Source organism: Stegodyphus dumicola, chromosome 5 (genome assembly GCF_044657685.1).
Source record: "Stegodyphus dumicola isolate Sdum_Otavi_A_Nest chromosome 5, ASM4465768v1".
Classification (NCBI taxonomy): domain Eukaryota; kingdom Metazoa; phylum Arthropoda; class Arachnida; order Araneae; family Eresidae; genus Stegodyphus; species Stegodyphus dumicola.
The window spans coordinates 101687699-101709207 of NC_140772.1; the positions used below are offsets into that span (position 1 = coordinate 101687699).

At 33.2% G+C, this 21509-nt stretch overlaps 1 protein-coding gene across 1 annotated transcript in view; it reads left to right on the forward strand.

The window, feature by feature from the left end:
- Ero1L (endoplasmic reticulum oxidoreductin-1-like protein) overlaps positions 1 to 21509 on the forward strand; it is a 99599-nt gene that overhangs the window by 24286 nt on the left and 53804 nt on the right. The window contains exon 7 of the mRNA XM_035357313.2: positions 12257 to 12377. Coding sequence (XP_035213204.1) covers positions 12257 to 12377 — 121 coding nt within the window. The remainder of the gene's footprint in view (positions 1 to 12256; positions 12378 to 21509) is intronic.

Genomic DNA, 21509 nt, shown 5'->3' on the forward strand with positions numbered 1-21509 from the left:
ATATGGCTGCCAGAAGAATGCAGATTAATAGAAACCTGTAATGTGAAGTTCGATGAAAAACTGAATGCAGCAAATGGCATCCTGGAACAGAAATCAAAAACTAAATTTAAAAAGACTAGAGGAATCTGAGCTATTAGCAGAATCAGATGAAGAACAGGAAATTTCTAGAGAAGAAATAAAGTTGCCAGATGACAAATCTACTCCCAAAGAAGTATCAGACTTACACTGGCAAAGAAAAGCAGTTAAAAGGCCAGATGAAACACGTACAGACATATATTATTATGTAGAGGGAACAGACACCCGTTTTAGATCCTATAATGATATTGAAAAATATTGTGAGGCAAGAAATATTAAATTTGAAAAAGATAAGTTCGATTTTAGTGGAAAAAACGAATACTCGGGGAAAGTTAATTTTGTAGAACAGGAGACTAGCTGCGTGTCTGAAGAGGCAAATTCCATAGAAATTGTTATCCCACAAAATTTTAAAGAAGCACAAAAATCAGTAAATGCCGAAGAATGGGATAAGGCAATGAAAGAAAAAATTGACACAATGAAGAAAAGAAAGGTTTGGGAATTAGTCGAAAAGCCAGAAAATAAAACTATGATAGGAAACAAATGGGTCTATATGCTAAAAAGAAATGAAAAGAATCAAGTGGTTAGATACAAAGCACGTTTAGTAGCACAGGGATTCAGGCAGAAAAGAGGTGAAGATTTTGATGACGTTTACAGTCCTGTAGTAAATTTTTTAATCATAAGAATATTTTTTACTATCCTGGTATGTTTATATGGATGGACTAATTGTCAGTTAGATGTAAAGAACACATATTTATATGCAAACCTAAATGAGGAAATATATATGACTCAACCAGAGGGATTTATCAAAGAGGAAAATAAAGTGTGTTTATTACACAAGGCCATTTACAGTCTACATCAAAGCGGCCGTGAATGGTTTTGTGGATTTGAAAGTACTTTAGAAAATCTACATTTTAAGAAAGTGTTTATAAGAGTTCAAATGTAATTCTCTTGTTATATGTAGATGATATTGTGATTTTTAGTAAAGATCAATATAGTATAGATAAAGTAATTTCACAGCTGAGTAAGTTTTTTGATCTTAAAGTATTAGGCAAAACTAAAACGTTACTTGGAATTGAATTCTTAGAGAATGAGAATGGGGTTTTTATACATCAGCAAAAATATATCGAAGAAATTTTTGAAAAATTTAAACATTTCCAGATACCAATAACTTCACTTCCCATAGCTAAAGGCACTATTCTTACAAAATTAGATTGTTCATCTACTAGTGCAGAAATTGCAGAAATGCATACATTACCCTTTAGAAATCTGTTAGGATGTTTAGTTTTTGTAGCTAACAGGACAAGGCCTGATATTACATATGCAGTGAATATCTTTTCACAATTTCAGGAGAATCCTGGAATTAGGCATTGGGAAGCATTGTTGAAATTGCTTGGTTATCTCAATAGTACTAAATTATATAAGTTAAACTTATTGAAAATTAAACATATAGTTAATTAAATTATAGAAAATTAAACATATAAATTTATATTGTTATTCAGATGCTGATTATGCAAGTAATAGAGATGACCGCGTGTCCATGGGAGGATTTATACATACTTGATCAGTTTAGAGGTTTAGTAAATAGCAGGAGATTTTACGTCAAACAGCATAGGTTAAAATGAGAAGTAAGATTATAATCAGCATGATTCATAGCAAAAGACTGAATTTTGTTCCCACTGCTGCTAGAGAGAGAGACCTACTGATTAGAACAAATCTGAAAGGCCTGATGTAGGCACGGTTGGTGGCAAGTGTTAAAAGTTAGTTAGGCTCTGTTTGATGCAGTTAGTGTCGTAGCTTCGTGTAGAGTTCCAGGGGTTGTAAACCAGTTAATATACTTTAAGGTTCCAATACAGTAACTAATGCAGTCTGAAAACTATGATCATATGATTGTATCAGTTAATCAGCGAATAAAATTTAGCAATATTGTATTAAATTGGGCCGTAATTTATTTGCTTTCGCAAAACTCAATTAACACAAAACTGAGTTTGTGACTTTCTTTTGAGCAGTAGATCTAAAACACGTGCCAACGGCCATTCGAAAAATAAAAGGAAAGGCGTTAAAATTCAATAAAAACCCCACTCATAGGCGAAAAAATAAAACGTGACTTTTAAGTCATGCAGTTTGAATTTAGTGATGGAGAAACTAAATTAAAAAGTCCAAAATTAAGGGTGGGGAATCGAACTCACGATCTCGATTCTACGGAAAAAACCTGGTCTACTCTTTACCACTGGACTATAATCGCTCGTAGGAGGTGTCGGAAAAGCATGTACTTCGTCACCTGATTAACTCCTATTTTCGGCGAAGTCAATGAGTCTCTGAGCTGCTTTATTCTCGACTGGAGATTTTGCTTTCTGAATTTTTTTCAATAAGTGCGACCACAGTTTCAAGTAGTTTCTGAATATTTTCATCTAGTACCCATTACATGGCATCACTAATAGTTTTTGGAACTTTTCTTGGGGGAGTTAAAATAATTTTCACCCCGAATAGAAAATATTTGAATATATAAAGTAATGGGGAAGACAAAGCTTACCAAAATAAGAGAATCCCTTAATTTTTTATTTTTAAAATTTACATTACTCGTGTCCCACAAGACAACTTTTTATCTATAGAAATATATTAGTTGAGTTTCGTCCCAACGAAATGCAGCCATGTTTATTACTCCAAATGAGGAGAAAAGCACGTGATCATGATTTTCGTACAAGTGTGCAATATCACGCAATATAATCAGTAGTTATACTTCAAACTATTAAAAGCGTTAAAATACAACGCAGTGCAAAGAGAAAGCTAATCCGATCTCACGCTGAACTTGCAACAATAACAACAGCAGCTAACTAAACAACTGAGCTGAGATGTTCCCTCTGTCTTTTTTATAGCTTTCAGTCGGTCGCGAGAAATTTCTAGTTAATTTCTGCTTCACGAGATTTCTGGAAAGCTATAAAAGGATGGAATCACGGTTACAGCTAACACAAAAGTCAATGACATTTATTCACTTTCAATAGAAATTACCGAGATATCCATTTATTCAACGTTAAATGCACATGCTCCTGTATTTTTACTTTTCCCGGCGTAGCTCTTAAAATTTGTCTCGCACTGCATTGCACGGGGGGGGGGGGGGGACAAATTTAATTATAATTATACTAAAATTATCTAAATACAAAGCTCGTAACACTGTTCTTAACTTTTGAGCCATTGTAAAAGGCTTCTGCAGCTATCAGTTGCTTAGTAATAATGTCCAGGGTTACGTTAGCATTAGCTTGATTTTCTAACGCAAATTTCACAGTTTCAGATTCTGGTGGAACTGACGTGAAAACGTAGATTCCGGATTAAGGGTTTTTCCGGGTTATAGATTATCAATTTAAATTTGTCAAGATGGATGCAGAAATTATACAATAAAAAATATGAAACCGTAATTTATGAAATAAAGAGCAATTATGATCTAAAGAGTATCAAAATTTACAAATAGAAAAGCTTAATATTTATTTGTTTATTTTATTAAACATTTCTTTCAATGTAAGTTGTTTAAGTTGCTTCGTTTTTTGTGCTAAACGTGCACGCATAAACATTAAATGCGCATGCGTAAAGCATACAAACAAAAAAGAGTTTGCGGCTTTGAGGTCCGGATTATAGATCATTTCGGATAATGGACGTCCGGATTGCAGACTTTGTACTGTATATACATGTCGTAAATCCGCCATTAGATTTTTCATTTCATCAAGATGCTGTGTTATGGAGACTTCACGAGTTTTATTCATGGTTGTGAGATGTTACCTCGTAACTCCTTTGAACTCGTAAACGTTTCTTCCATATTTGTTTTTCCCGCACAGTGACGCCAGAACTGTAGCTGTGCGATTTATTTCCCTTGCCTAACAGTTAGGGCCTGTTGAGCCTCGTAATACCCACATCAGCATCAATATGTTTTCGCATTAAATGATTTTTCTAACATTTACTGCAAATCTGCCCAATACCTATCGCAAATTACATTGCGACTTTGCATGAGAAATAAAATGCGAATAATGATAATGAATTAGGATCACTATACATTACGGGCATAAGTGAAAAAATGAAAATGAGTGTAATTTCTCTCTGAAACAGTATTTCTATACTTTAAATTCTCGAAATCAAAATTTTTAATCACCAAGGCCGTGACAGCCTGGTTGTTGGTAATTCCTTCTTCAGCAGTAACAACTGCTATCCTCTCTTTAATTCTGGAATACTGCGTTAATACCTAATTGCCTTTCTTTGAAAGAATAAGGGAGTGTTTGAGGTTACTGCCAGTGGCGTAAACAGAACCATGAAAAGTATGCCGATGGCATGAGGACCCGAAGCGTTACGGTGCCCTTAGGTGTCCTACCTCCTTTCTGACGAAGAGCTCAATATGAAAAAGCGGTAATGTTTCCGTTGGTCTAATAATTATATCTGGTTGTCAACCAGGTAAGAGTTCCAGTCTTAAGATATAACTGATTTCCCATGTGTAAACGGATGTTTTACGTTTTCTGCCATGAAAAAAACATATCTGTGCTACAAACTGATACACACACACACACACACACACAAAAAAAAAAAAAAAAAAAGCGATGTATTGAAACAAACTTATACTTCAGGATCGAATAAAGAACCAGCTTTCACTCTTCTTAAAATTTATTGATTTAAAAGTAGACAAAAAAAAAAAAAAAAAAAGGCAAATTCTGACTTTAGTTTTTGTTGTAAATAAAAATTATGTTTTTGCTTTTCGCCTTTGAGCTGTATAATCACGTGTTTAATATACTTACTAATTCATACAGCCCTCATAAAAATATTCATTATCCGAAAAACTCTTTACGCTCTTTATTTTCTTTCTTAGAGAGTTGTTAAACTGTGAAGCAAACTAAGAGCCCGGAATTTTTTTCCCACAAAGTAGGATCCAAAAAACTGGTTACATATTGGTACTAGGTTACTGCTTACACACTGGCTACTACAATTTTCAGGTTCTTGAAATACGTCGAAAATAGAATCTCTTACGATTGTTTCGAAAAGCTTAATATGTAAAGTCGTACAGTTTTAAACTGAAATTTAGAAATCAAATTTTGTCTTTAAGCTTCTCTTTTGCTCTACATAATTTCAATTTGTAATTTTCCAAATACTATTATTAAAAGTGATGTAATTATATTCTGTGACAGAAGATATGCTTTTTACAGCATCAGTGTTCTCAGGTTAGATTGACCGCAAATATGGAGTATAAAAATCTTTTCTGTAGACAGATTTTAAAAGTGCATTATCCTGTGTGTTGTATTTATGAATAGATGTTTTTGGATGTAGAATATTTTTGCAATATATATATATATATATTGGATTCCAGAGAACAATCGTATATCATTATCCGTATGGCAATATATTTATCCATCATTGATTTCTAATCGACGTTGATTGCGTTCGTGTTTGCGACGTTGATTGTGTTTCGGACAGAGAAAATATAAGATGCTTTGTTAAAGAAAACATGATACGAAAACAAACTAAATAAATATTCACTAGAAACACAAGGTATGATTATGCAGTTAACAATGCAATGAAACAGGAAACAAAGCAAACAAAACTTCGGAAAACTGAATCTGGCACAAAAACTTCAATTTTAAAGAATGGGAAAACACAGTACAATAAACCTTGCAAATATCATTATTGGGGGAAAATATTCATAATGAGAAAATTTAAACGTGGAAAAAATGGATAAATGAACAACAGATTTAATATATATACATATATATACTATATGATATATATATATATATATATATATATATATATATATATACTAAATGATATATATACTACATGAAATAGATTACATGTGCATTTACAAATTTTGCTTTGGAAATAAAATGATCATGACAATCAATTATGTAAATAGTCTGTAGAAATTTTCTCTAGAAAAAAATAATTTTGGAAAAGACGACCACATATACCAACTTGAAGAGGATCTTAAAATTACTTAAACCAGCCCTGAGCAGCAACATTAGAACAAGCTCACGAATTCTATGCAGAAATATGTCTCTCGTTGGTATGGTCATAGGATGCATCTTAAGCGACAGTACGACTCTGTCCAGCTTTGTTCGAATTTTGAGGAAGAATATACCAGGTCATTAATCCAAGGCTTTCTTACCTCTTTTCTCCTACCACTACCACTCTGGAGGGCTTTCGACTCGCCATAGTTTTTTAAGTGCCCCCCTGCCACAAAGAAATTATGCATTTACAAAGTCATTACGGCGGCCAGTATTGATAACCATTATGCTAGCCAGGACGATGACATCATATCATTTAATACAGATGTTAGAAGAAGCACATGAACTATTTCAGAGGCCTCCGTTTGACTTGTGTCTTTTTTTAAAAAACTGGCCCTTGGCGACAATAGGGTTCGCACACATTTCTGCACACGAAAATTAAGTACTTTTAAGGACCATTAATGAAAAAATTAAGGACCTATGAGCGAATGGGGAAAATATATTCAATTAAAAATAGTATCTATGCCTGAATTTCACTTTTGTAATACCTTCCTAAAAATAAAATAGATCCCTAAGTAGTATGCATTATTACTAAACATGAATTAACATAATTATTAATGCGTTTGAGAATGAAATAAACTTCATGCAATTTATCAAGTAGCATTAAATATTTTACACTTACGACATATTTGAAAGAAGATAAGTGACATTTACGTTTCACTAACAGTTAGCTTTATATAATTAACGCCGAATTAATTTCAATGCATCGAAACTAGTTCTGTGAAGATTTGAAAATATAACGCTGATTTTTGTTGTTTGACTTCTAAAATAGTTAGCTTATAAATTATTTCTCCCGTCTTTCTAGCGTGCCTTCGTGGTGGAATGGTTCTGCACGCTGGGCCGGTATTCCAGAGGTCCGTGGTTCGATTCCCGGGGAACGTGGTTGCTAATTTTTCATCTTGCCTGCTTCCAAAAAATACCTAATGTCTCTACAGTGGCGCCTGAACTAAAAGGGTGTTGGATGAGGATTCTCCACACCCAGGATTTGGCGATTAGGTCCCCTAAAAACCCCAGTCGCCCTTTAAAAAGGGAAATATATAAGGTATTTCTCCCACTTTCCTATTGTGCCTTCGTGGTGTAGTGGTTCTGCTCGCTGGGCCGGTATTCCAGAGGTCCGTGGTTCGATTTCCGGCGAAGGCGGTTGCTCATTTTTCATCTCTCCGACGTTTCCAATTAACCTAATGACTCTACAAGCTTTATATTGATTTTTTTTTGCGTGTGTGTATGTGTGTTTCATTTTGTCACATACGAGTTATATTTAGATGAAGTACCGGTAATCTAGAAAACTGTTAAACAAAAATGTGTATGTTTATCAACCATGGAAGCGGAGTATATCGCCTTATCTAAAGCAGCGAAGGAATTAATGTGGACGAAAAATGTCTTACAAGATGAAATTTTAAAGTTTAGTTTAAGAGAGTGTAAACTATTTTGTGATAACAAGTCTGCCATTGATTTTTCTAGATCGCCAATAGAAAATCGCCGAACTAAGCACATACACGTAAAATATTACTTTGTTAGAAGACTAGTAAATGATGGAGTGTTTGACCTTGAATTTATTACCAGTAAATTAAATACTGCCGACTTATTTACAAAAGCAGCGACTGCTGTTAATTTAAGAAAGTTTTGTTTAGATGTTTTCAGTGTTTAAAGACAATAAGTGTTTTCGTATAATAGAATTGAACTATAAACTTCTGTAATTCTGTTAAGTTTTGTTTTTGTCTTTGCATGAGGAAAAGTTGGCCGTTTGTTGGCTTTAGTTTTCCACATGCAAATTTTGATCGGAGTTCAATCGGCGGTAAGCTAACGTGGTTGCCGCTGATTGGCCGATGACTTCAAGATCGGCGGAATGGCCGAGTACAGTCAAAAGTCGTTAATCCGGACTCGTCGGGACTTCGGCGATTCCGGATTATCGATTTTTCCGGATTATAGATCATCAGTTTAAATCTCGTAAGATGGCATGCAGAAATTCTAAAATTTAAAATATGAAACCGTAATTTATGAAATAAAGAACAATTATGATCTAAAGGGTATCAAAATTTACAAAAAAAAAAAAAAAAAAAAAAAAAAAAAAAGCTTAATATTTATTTGCTTACTTTATTAAACATTTCTTTCAATGTAAGTTAAGTTGCTTCGTTTTATGTGATAATACTTTCTCTTTAATTCTATAAACAGACATAATTTCTTGTTCAGTTACAAAATTCCGCTGTTCAAGTCCCGTAATTGCTGTGCCGAGAATACCGACTAACTTGTCAATTGAAATTTTTTTCGTTTTCACTAACCTCTTTGTCACCTTCTTCATGTCTTTATCCATTTTTTGCAGCAATTCCACTTTTTGTTTGATGGACATCGAAACATACTTTCGTTTTTTAGATCCTTTGGGTGCTCCAGCATCGGAAATTCTATTTGACATAATCGAAAGTTCAAGTTTACTTTTATAGTATTGCTCTTACAGTCTGCAAAAAATAATAAGCCGGATCCAATTTGAAAATTAAGGAACAATGCAATCTGCAACATTAACTGAAATAGATAATTAGATAATTTTAGCTTATACCGTCCGTTATACATTAAACGTGCATGCGAAAACGTATTCTGTTTCTCGTGCGCACACTCATATGCGCAGTCGTAAAGGTCTTACGCGCACGCGTTAACGCCTATGCGCATGTGTCAACGTGGCGCATGCACAGAAACCTTTTAGCTTTGAGGTCCGGATTATAGATCATTCCGGATTATGGGTGTCCGAATTAACGACTTTTGACTGTATATACACTAATATTATTGCAGTATGTGCTGACAAGTTTAAAAAATCACTTGAGAAACCTTGGTTGACATGGCAGTTACATTAATTTGTCTGTTGTTTGACAATGAACTCTGTGGGCAGGAAAGTCTTTCATGGGCATGGATGTGTAGGGGTTAGAAGTTTGGCTACCGCTTTTTTGATTCCGAAGCAGGATGATGAATTTGTTTATGTACGCTGCCGAGTTCTTCAGCGGAAAGTTGTGTTTGTCACCTCTTGTGTCTTGGCTTTTATGGATGGTATGCAGCCTGCTGATTCTAAGCAAAGTTAGAGCTGTGGGTAAGGAAGTTATGGACTAACGGTTGAAATATGGCTACCACTGTAGACTACGACTCGCCCTTGACTGGTTTCGCTGCATATTCTGTTGCAAAGTTTTTTTCATGCCAAGGACAGCATGTTACCCTTCTGTGGATCATGTGCAATAGTTCACTTGCCCCTAGTACCACTGCTCATCTTCTCAGAAGAAGGTAAATCGAAGACTTCCTGATCTTCCTGATCTGCAAGCAGCTCAGTTCCTATGCCATGCAGAAATGTAATAAAACTTTTTTGGTAATAGAGCTTTTTTTTGCAATTGCATCCCACGTAGTAAAAGCTCTTGATGCGCTTATGAAGTCTTATTTCCTGGCACCGATGCCATGGAGAACGTAATGAGTTTCGAACTGCTTCTGAAATCATAAACTAAGATTTCATGTGTGTGAAAGAAATGTGGAAGCTGTCATAAGACAGTGACTTGTGTTTCCAAGGTGTGTGCTATTACTGGTGAATTTGAGTTGTGTGTAGCTTGAACATTCTATAACTGTAAAAAAATTACCTGGTTAAATTTATTGCAGATTACTTAACAGTGAGTTTTCAGGTTTCTTATGTACTTAAAAGTTGTCTGCTTCAGCTTCTTTAAAACTTTGTTTTGTGCATTTTACGTTGTTTCATTTAAACTATCCATGAAATTAAGGATAAAAATCCTGCCTAATTTCTGGTCTGATGAAGAGTTTCTTTATATTTTTCTTGTGTTAGGAAATTTCTCTTTAAAATAAGGTAATCTACATGTCTTTTCATCCATAGCTCTTAATAAACAATGTAATGAAACTCAGTTTTAATGAAATAAGGTGACTAAATCTTTCCCCCTCAGTTTCCTCTCAATTATCGTTGGGAAAAGAGGTAATTATTCACTAAAATTACATTTAGATTTCAAATAACTGAAATGTAACTTGTTCATTGTGAATTATTAGATATTTTCATTTTATCTATATCCCTGATTTCAACATTAGAACTACCATGTTTTGGAGTGTGCACGTGACAGTAGCTAACCTTAAATAGTAAACAATAGTAACCTTTGCAAGTGTTTAGTACATGAATTTATATTCTTTAACCTTCATTTCCCAGACCAATGCCCCCTTCCCCAATCTGGATGCATTTGCAGAAATTATTTTAGGAAAACAAAGCAAATAAAAAACATTCTTATTTTATAAAATGATTTTTCTTACTATTTGTGACGATCAGTATTTAACTACAGCCTTTTTTGACCAGCTGACAAAGGTATTAACTAGTAGGCAACTTTTTATGGAAGCATGGATAATCAGAAAGTATTGTGGCAGGGGTTTAATGCCACAGTACTCCAGACTTGTCAGATAGTTCATTAAAAGGAAAGCCAAAGACTTTAGTAAGACTAAAAAATTTATTTAAAATTAAAAAGCATAATACAGTGAACACACTGTATTATGAAATTAAAAACATGATAAGCAGATGCGGATTTAGACCTGATAAAACCCTAAGCCATTTGAGATATGGGGTCCTTTATAAGTCTGTTATACTATATTTTAATTTTTGAGGGGCCCTAAGTTATAGCTTGTGTAGCTTATATGTAAATCCTGCACTGATGATAAGTTGTCGTCAAATGTCAACCATGAATAAGCAGGAACAGTGAAGTGCAAGTGAGTTTCTTGGCGAAAAGTTTAAATCTTTATACTCGCATTACAATGGGTGTGCATGTGTACAGTGCAACAAACATGATTACTGCATGCAAATGTTAACCCTTTCCGGCGCAGTGTGTTCAGTGTGGACACACCAAAGATATTCCCTCTTTAGACGCTGAAAATAATCAATATCATGAAACCTCCACTAATGGTTACTTTTAATCTCTTTTATGAATAATAGATGGCAGCACCACACAAGCAAATCATTAACATTGAGATATATTCTGTTTTTAAAAACACTGATTTTTCAAAGAAATGTTTCAGACTTTTTTTAAATATAAAGAATATCAATGAAAAAAATCTTTATATAATTTTGTTGTTCGTATGCTAATCAGCCTATTCTGTATTACTTTTAATTTTTATCTTTGAAATATTGTGTATAGTGAAGCCTTCAGTGTATGGTGTGTTCGGACTGAACACACTGTACTGGTAGCGCCTGTCACGTGGGAGTGAGTCACAGAATCTGGTCTCGTGCTTCAAACACATGGGAGGCTGAGAGCTTAGATTTATTTATATTTGTTTTTATTCTTTTCTGTTTTTGAAAACCCCGGTGCTTTGTTTTCACTTAGCTATTTGATTTTGAGCGAGAGCAGACCCTTGTTTCCTCTTGCTTTCATCATGCGTAGTTTGCTTAGTTTTGATTTCTGTAGATTTTTATTTGTATATATATTTAATAATTATTTCTTTCTAGTTGATAATTAATTGTAAATATTATAGTATTTTAATTGTTTTTCTTCTAAATTTTAAAATTATGTAAATGGCTTGAAGAGGCCTCAGCATTGCCAAATCAATGAGAGTGTCCTTTTTTTTTCCTCGTTTTTTTTTTTTTTGGGTGGGGGTTGTAAAGTAGCAAGCTTTCCCGTGGTTTACCCTGGGTTATGCTAAATCTGCTACGGAGATCAGATTCTACTGTTTTTAAATCATAGACAAAGTATTTTACTGTAATACGCGCTTCACAGCAATGCTCACCTATCGCAGCTCGTGCGGCTCGGTGTGTTCGCTTCAGACTTTCCCACAAAATGGAAACGGTTTGTGCAATCTTTGTAAAATTATGCCTGCATACTCTCCTAGGCCTAAATATACTGCCTACAATTTTTTTTCGGTAAAATTCCAACTTTAAAAAGAGTAGCGTGCCGGAAAGGGTTAAAATGCTGGAATACAAATATTCTCTCACAGTATCATTATTGCAAATATATTGTTTTAAAGCACTGCCATATGCAACTGACCTTTGATAAATCCAAATTAAAGGGAGCAGGGGTGTAAATTCAGTATCAGGAAAGTTAACTGTATTTGTTTAACATTTCGACTTTGAGGTCAGTTTATTGAACTTATTAGCATAAATCCATTATTTTTGTAATAGAAATCGAATTTATACATTCTTCTAGATGAAACATCAGCTGAAGTGCAGTATGTCGATTTATTACTAAATCCTGAACGCTACACTGGCTATAAAGGTCCTTCTGCTCATAGAATATGGAACAGCATTTACAGAGAAAATTGTTTTAAGTATGTATAAATACTAATTTTTAAAGATTTTTTTTTTAATTCTAATATATTTCTACTCTTATTTGCATGTTATTACAAAATTGGAGATGTCTTCAATTGCTTGCTTATAGTAATGAATTATTGAAATATAAATCTATATGTGAAGTATTGTAGTTTGAATTTAGTTGTTTGGAAAGAAAATTTAGAGCAGGGGGGGGGAAATCATGGAAAAATAATCTCTGTTTGCTTTTGAAAGTTATTGGCAGCAAAAATAATCTTCTTGAAAGTGTTTTAGATAGCTGCATGGGGCATGATAATGAGTAGTTATGAACAACTGAAATGAATATTGGATGAAATGTCTTTTTGCATTGCTACTGAATAATGTTGTTTATGCATTCTCAGAGTTGAGCATTAGCGTGGTATTACTTATGAAAATGTAGCTCATCCAGAAAAGCTTTGCGTAGTTAAGTCTGTAGTATTTAAGAAATTCAGTATTAAATAAATATTGTATGCAGAGTTACTCAGGAGATAAGAAAATGAATGTTAATGTGCCATAACATATCTTTCGTAATAGATGTCCATATATCAACCTGTCTTTTAGTCTGAGGTATCATTACCCAATCCACACTGTAATATACAAAAAGTAAAATTTTATTTTTGTTAACTAAATTTTAATTAGATTTTATTTTGAATCACCTATAATAGAAAAATAGTTATTTTCTTTGTGTTTGGTAATAAATACGAGCGATGAATTACAAGAGATAATGGTGCTGGTTCCAAAAAAAAACTGACTAAATTAGGCCACACAATTATTAATTTATATACATAATGTACAAAGTTAGGTGCTCTAATAGCACAGACAAAGTGGAACGAGCGAACACACCATAGGTCTGCTGCAAACGTTCTTCAACTACTAACTACATTAAATTTGGCTCCTCTCACAAGAGGGCACTGATTCTTGGATGGCGCTATATTAAACAAAACAAATTAAGCAGTATTAGATCGTAACATACACACATTTAATTTTGACAACTTTAGTAGGCCATTTTTTTCTTTTTAAAATTCATATTTAAAGCCAGGTTCTTTTTTTTTATTTACATATTTCATTGCTTCAGTTTAACTTTTGATTTGTTTTATAATATTTTAAAATACCTTTAGGAATAAAGGAAGAAAAATTTCAAATTTATAATATCAAAATTTAAAGCATTAACCCTCTGCACACTGCTCGATTTTGATACATTCTGGTCCTGAAATACGGGGAGGTTTTGTTTTTTAATTTTCTCTTTCTTCCTATATTACTATTCACATCTTTATAAATAAAATTAGTATAGTCAAAAGTCACTAATCTGGACACCCATAATCCGGAATAATCTATAATCCGGACCTCAAAGCTACAAACTTTCTGCGCATGTGTCAACGCATAATGCGTTCACACATGCACATAAGCATTTATGCATGCCTGTAATACCTTTATGAATGTGCATATGCATAATACATTTACGCATGTGCGTTTAATGTATAACGGACGGTATAAGCTAAGCTAAAATTATCTAATTATCTATTTCAGTTAATGTTGCAGATTGCATTGTTCCTTAACCCATCAACTGCCAAAACTACAAGGAATGTTTCTTTTCTCATGAAAATAATAACAAATATTAAATTAAGCATTTATAACATAAATTTACATTAAAAATAAAAAAAAATGCTCTTACCTGTGGAAAAAGCGAGTGTTGCGTTCGTGCAACGTCAGCGGAATAAGACTACGGATGTTTAGCGAGTAGGATTGTACTCGCGTGATGTTTCTTTTGAGTGGAGTGCAGGATTACTTTTTAGCTGTATAACGTTTTATAAATCTACAAATCGCTTTACTTGTAGTTAATTGAATATTAAAATATACATTTTATTTCTTTTACAAATACAGAATATTTCATTTGAAAGATTCAAGCATGAAAAGCTTGATTACAATCATGATGTAAAGCTACATTACATACTTTGCATCTATAAACAGTCTGGCTATGGTACTCTTTACAACAAAGTCTTTTGTTATCAACAGACTTTATGATAAAATGTCTACCATCTCCATGCAATGGTTTTTGAATGCTGAATTTACTAGGTCTTCCTGTTGCTGATTTATTTCTGGCTAATTCTACACTCTTAATAGGATTTTGCAAAAGGAATAGTGCATTCTTGCATCTGAAATCTAAAAGATACTTTATATTTCCAGTAGTAAAAAGTGGTGATATTTAGTAAATTTAGATACGGTCTCACCTCATATAATTTATCAGTATTGTCAATTTGACTATTGTAAAATGCAAATTCTGCTTCATATTCCTGTACTGCAAACGTGATATAAATTCTCGTACAACAGGAACAGAAATGTCCTTATCAAAAGACCAATACATTTTTTCTTGAGGTAAAGAATGATATCCTGTAAGCAATATTATTCCAATAAATCTTCTCATATAAGCTTCAGATGCAATAAATTCTTCTTTTTTTTTTTTTTTTTTTCCTGAGCGTATATATTTGTCTGTTCAATGAGAAGAGAGTTAATGTCTAAACGAAAAAGAAAATTGAAAATATGTGCACTAGTTTTACCTTATGTTTTGTCTTTTGTAATTTTTCTTCTATCTCTTTCTTCATGTTCTTCCTAAGACTTAACCAACAGTTCCTTTTTTATCCACTTCAAGATTTCAGTCTTCTTCTTTTTAAATTTTTTAGTATGACTATAAATGCTTTTTGAAGGCTGAAACTTACTTCTTACATGAATTTCAACTTCCCCAGCAGTATCATTTGGTAAAATATTATTATCATTTAAAACATTGCCATTCCTTTCTTCTTCATCACTAGTTTCTGCAATTTCTGGGGGAACAACATCAGTTTCATTCTGGTCATTATTAACATTATCATCATCTGTTTCTTCATCAAAAAATCTTTCAAGGTCTTCTTCTAATGTAAGATACATCGTTCTAGGCATTTTTAAACAACCAGAACATGAACCAGAACATCAAAAGAATGAGTGAAAAAGGAGCTTGACTACCCGTTTCCTGCTGACGTTGCATCAATGCACCACCTGTTTTCCCTTCCTTTCCAACACAAATATAAACATCTGGCTGATGTAATGTTCTGATAAACGGTGACCTTGACTAAAAATAGATCACTCGTAAAGACGGCGATTCTTTCATTAAATATTTTCAGCAAAAATTCCCGGTGGAAAATTTTGCTTAAATTTTGCTTAAAGTATGAGATTAATTATTATAAACAAAATGATTGTTAAAGGCAAATATTTTTTTACAGAAATAATCTTCATAATATTCCCTACACAAAATCATCTGCTGATATAAAATATTTTAGGTAGTTATTAACGAACACCAGTGGCTAATGGGTTAATCTTCGAATTGGATCCGGCTTATTATTTTTTGAAGAGTGTTAGAGCAATTTTATAAAAGTAAGCTTGAGCTTTCGATTATGTCAATTAGAATTTCTGATTCTGGAGCTGCCAAAGGATCTATCTACAAAGCGAAAGCATGTTAGATGTCCATCAAACAAAAAGTGGAATACGTAAACACTGCAAAAAATGGATAAAGACATATCCTTTTTTTCTCTAACCATTCCGAAATCTGTTTATCAATTTCATGTAACTCTGTGGACGGGGAGGGGGGAAACGTCGCGGCGCGCAATGAACTGAAAGTTGATTTGTCAGCAGAGGCGTAGCTAGGGTTTCCAGCACCTGGGGACAACTGAAGATTTTACTCCCCTTTCCTGTGTGGCACGAATGGGAAAACACTTCATTTTAAAATTTCATACCATCAGTTTGGCGCTCCCTGGATGTTGCGCCCGAGGACAGATGCCCCCCTTTGCCCCACCCTAGCTACGCCACTGTCTGTCAGCACTATTCTTATCTTCAGGGCAGATGTTTTTATTTTATTCGGCTTATAATTCCTTACTAAATGTAGTATTTCATCTCGATGTACTCCGTCTTTGATATGATTTAAATCAAATTCCTCGTCATTATAAATATCATGAATACACATCAAATAGTTTTCTGGTTGCAATTTTCTAATTTCGACTATGTGTAACATATGCTTTATGCATGCGTGCGTTGAAAGAAGTGTTTAATAAAGTAAACAAACATTAAGCTTTTTTTTTGTAAATTTTGATACCCTTTAGATCATAATTGCACTTTATTTCATAAATTATGGTTTCATGTTTTTAATTTTATAAATTCTGCATGCTGTCTTACCAGATTTAAACTGATGATCTATAATCCGGAAAAACCAATAATCCAGGATCGCCTAAGTCCTGACGAGTCCAGATTAAAGACTTTTGACTGTATAATTTTTCTGATTTTTAAAAAACATGCAATACAGCTCACGTGATTTTAGCATGCATGAAATAAAAATATCAAAATACACAGGATCTTTTTGATTTTAATAAATATACATGCTAAGTAATTTTTACAGCTAATAATATTACTTATTATTATGCAATTTTTTTTTTAGTGTGGTAAACTTTAAAATATGTCTCTAAACATAATCCAACTTTACATTCTTCACACTAAATGCAAGTCTCTGTATGTATTTTTTTCCCATTGTTGTCTTTTTGGTGCAACACACTGTGCATTGCCTTCTAGGTTACTTTTTTATAGGATTTGGTGTTATATGGTTTGCAAAATGCCTCCCTATGAGGCAAATAAAGTTCATACTATCATCACGAGACTGTATTGATGAGCTCATAGCAGAGGAGTATTTGTCGAAAATTTCCTCGATCACAGCTAGCTTGAAATCAAGAAGGGTTTTTTTGTGTTTGTTATTTTTCTTTATATTGTATACAAATTTGACATTGCTTGATCCAATATATGGAAAAATGTTTTCTTTTAATATTTACAAAGTTGTTGTCAGGTACTTGTGTAGTACGACATCTAATTGCATTTGTCGACCCTACCCGTTGTAAAGTTATAATCATAAATCACTTTTGCTGTGTCTGAATAAACTGATACAAATGACACATCATGAAAAGAACTAAGCATATTTATTATTTTCTTATCATTTCACTTTAACACCATAACTTTTCAATGCTGATTGCAGTGCTCTGCCCCTTTTCCACTTTTTCTTTAGGTAAACTGGCGGTGAGTCCCTTCTAGAACTACGAAGTGTTCCATATATGTCTGTTTTCTTTTGAACAAGAATATCAGCCAAATATGGTGACATATAATAATTATTGACAGTTATACAATATCCTTTGTTCAGATACTGGTGTACTAGTTGAAGAAAAAAGCAGCTGATTGTGGATATGTTGAGTATTCATGTATGAAACGCATGCCTTTTCCCCTGTACAAAAGAAAATTGCATATGTAACATGATGAGGCTTCACATAACATGAAAAACTTTATTCCAAACCAAGAATATTTCAAAAGAATATACTGTTTCCATGATAACGACCCTTATAGAGCATTAGGGATTCATCTATACTGACCTGTTCTTTGGGATTGAGTGCTTCACAAAACTTTTTCATAATATGTTTAATGACACAAACTTTCCACAACTTGGGGCAAGGGTGTGTTATAGGGTCATAACTTTTGTTATCAATGAAATGGAGATTTCTCATCAAGGAGTAAAAACAATCACATGACATTATTTGTGAAAATACTGGTGTTTTTATCGATTGCCTTTCTCTAGATAATCTTTTTTTTTTTTTTTACTATCCCTTGGAAAAAAAAAAAGTGTGAAAACTAATGTCATTTCGTCAACATTAGTCAGCTACCATGGTTTACTCTTGAAAATGTTTTGAAAGTTTAGGCTTCTTAGTAGGATATTGAGATGCAATCTATTAGTTTCATTTACTACCAAATTGAGTAAGTTTTTATACACAAATAAGCTAAAAAATTCAAAAGGCTTATCTTCATTAGTTATATTGGCCAATACTTTTAGGATCACTGGAAAACTGGAATCTGGGAAAGCTGGAGGAGGATTTTTTCATATATATTTTCATCCACATATGAGCATACGGAACAGCAATATCATCATTATCATCGGAGTTTTCTGTTATGGCTTCACCTCCAAAGGGTTGACTTCCTGATGAATTTTCATTATTGACAGACTGATTGAATTTTCACTTTCCAAATTTATGGAATATTCAGAATCACTATCTTTATTGCTGTCTTCATAATCAAACGAGTTTCGTTTTTTATTCACAAGTAAAATGCCACTGCAACCCGGCAAATCCATATTTTCACACTTGTTTACCACATAAATGACAGACAGTTTTCACCAAGAATGAAAGATGCAACGCTGTCGATGGTGTTCAGCTGGGAAGAAACAATAGTACTCCCTTACAGTGATATAAACCTGTAGCACCATATAGGTACAAAACGAAATGGGAAATATGAATATTACAATATTCACAGTCTACATGGAGTAAAAGCGGGATCCATATTGAAAATAAAGGAACTAAACTTATGCACGCTATTTCCATGTGACCTGCATTACGAGATGGATTTTGTATTTCGCTGCCATACATGGAAGGTTAATCTGCACTCTGAGCTTACAAACCAAGCTAATTATGCATGATAAAATCAAGAACTATTTGTTGGTAAAGTTGATTTTTTTTTGTCTTGTAGGCTTCTAAATACTGTGTAAATAATAACTTAAAATCCAAAATTTCAAAGTTATGTGATCAGAAATGGCAGTCTATAACCACATTGATTTTTCTGGATGCTGTTGGTGATTTATATATATAATTTTTCTGTCACAAAATATGTATATTTAGGTCTTAACAAACATGACTGATTAATTCTTTAATTTTACTGCTTTGTGCAATATAGTAAACAGAGGAAGAAAATATAATTAATCCTTAGTAATGAATTAAGGTTAAAAATTAAGCACATGTTTTAATTACTAAAAATGACAGGTGTTGCAAAAAAAATTGTAATATTTACAATCAGTATTTCCTAAATATATTTATTTATTTTCATTGACAAATTTATCCATTAGTTAATTCCAAGAAGCTTTATCCATCATATGTCTTTACAAGATCTTGGTGAATGTAATGAGCAGTAATCATAAAATTTAATTACATTTTTGTTTATCAATTTTAAAAAGAAAATTTATTCTAAATATAAAATGCATTTGACTATGCTATGAAATCTGTAGATTCTGGACACTTTATCTTTTACCATTTTATGCAGATGCTCTTAAATTGAATCGTACATGTTTTACATCGTGTAGCACATCAGAAGAGTTGTAGCAGCATTACTGTGAATTTCTTCCACAAGCTTTTTTACTTCTTTGTCCAAAGTAAAGGAAGTATTGTAATCACGGAAAATTTTGGCTATCGTATTTCAACAAAAATATCCATTTCAACCACTCTCCAAACCATTTGAACTATATTTATGCATGGCATCTGTAAGTAAGAACAGAATAAAGGATTGTTTTTCCCAAAGTGGATCGTAAAATATATTTAAAATAGATTCAGAAGAGACTTTTTTCTTGATGTCTTTACATACGTATGTACGTATCTTGCATAACTCAAGAACGAGTAGCCACAGAACATTGAAATTTTGTAAATGGGACTACAATGATATGTAGCTGTGCACCTCTCATTTTTGTTGCAGTCAGCTGCAGTATATAAATATATTCCCACTCTGTTACCTGGCTTGGTGAGCATAGTTTTTTTATTCTTATATGTTGGTAAATTATGCATTTTTTGCTTTAAAAGTGATTGCATTATTTGGTTTTAATGTTCCAGTTAAGGTTTTTATGCCTTTAGTCAATCTGCATGCAATAGTTGTAGAATTATCAACAATTTAAAAGTTTAAGTGGCAAGTTAAGCATAACAAACCGCTACTTGTTTATATTTGAAACTCTGTAGAATTGTGAATTAAGTTAATTTCTGCACTCTAAGTCTTTTTGGCAAGTGGGACCAAAAGTAAACTTTCAGTTTTGTGCACCAAAAGATCTGCCTCTTTCCTGCTGGCCTAATTCCTTGCTTTTGCAATAGAAACTCTAATTTTAAATGTAATTTTTTCCCCTTGTTTTAACCCCTTCACGCTGGGTAGCGCAAACGCGTGCTCATCGCGGAGGCCGGCAGTGTCTTATGCGAGCATCTGTCCAGGGCCGGGGGCTTTTTTGCTATTAAGCCTAAATCCATGAAATTTCCGAAGTATCAACGCATTGTTTAATAATGCTGTATAGAGTATTTAAACGACTTATGCTTTATAGATATTTTTATATATACTTTAATTACCTTATTTCTTGTTTAAATGCATATTTTACACATTTTATTTTCATTACTCACCATTTTATGACTTTTAACATTATACATCTGAAAACTAAATATATTACTTAAAATTCTCTTTTCGTATGAAAAATTTGAAAACGGGGATCTACTCACAGTCCTACGTTACATTCCTTGCACTCGTAATAACTCATTTGCCGTTTTGGAGGATTTTTCCGGGAATGTGAACAAACGAAGCATCAACGTCTCATTTTCTTATCAGTTTCTTCTGAACAAAGTTTTGGAAAATGTCTTTCAGTTAATCTTTCAGAATTAATATCAGAATTTCAGAATCAATATCTGAAATATTTTGCATCATTTCTGCTATTTCATGCTCTGTTAAACATTTTCGACGCTTCAACATTGCAACGGTAAAAACAGAAAGAATTCACGTCTAACAAGATCTAATTATTTTCTAAAAACTGAACTGCAAACCAAAATACCCAACGCTTTAGTGAAAATAAAACTTCTCTACTTACAATAAACAACTACCACATGCGAATTTAAAGAGACGTCGTAAATCACGCCGTTCGGAAACATTTATTTCCCCTTTTGTTTATATAATCAAAAACACGTGTATGTGAGTCATGCTTCTCTCATTTCGAGTAGAAGGTCTAATGTACATGTATCTGAAACCATATGGACATACAGTGCCATCTTGTGGCAGAAATTATAGTTTTTATAACGTTTCAGGACACTGGCACAAATACGTGACAGTCGGGGCAGAACGGGAAAACGCTTTAGCATGCCTACGTGTCGGCTGGGAAGTGAGTGTGTTCGTTGCTGTCACGTAGACGTGACAGTCGGCGCAAAGGGGTTAATTGGATTTGGTATTTGTGCTTTTCTGTATTTCACAATTTTCAATGAAAATTTTGTGAGTTT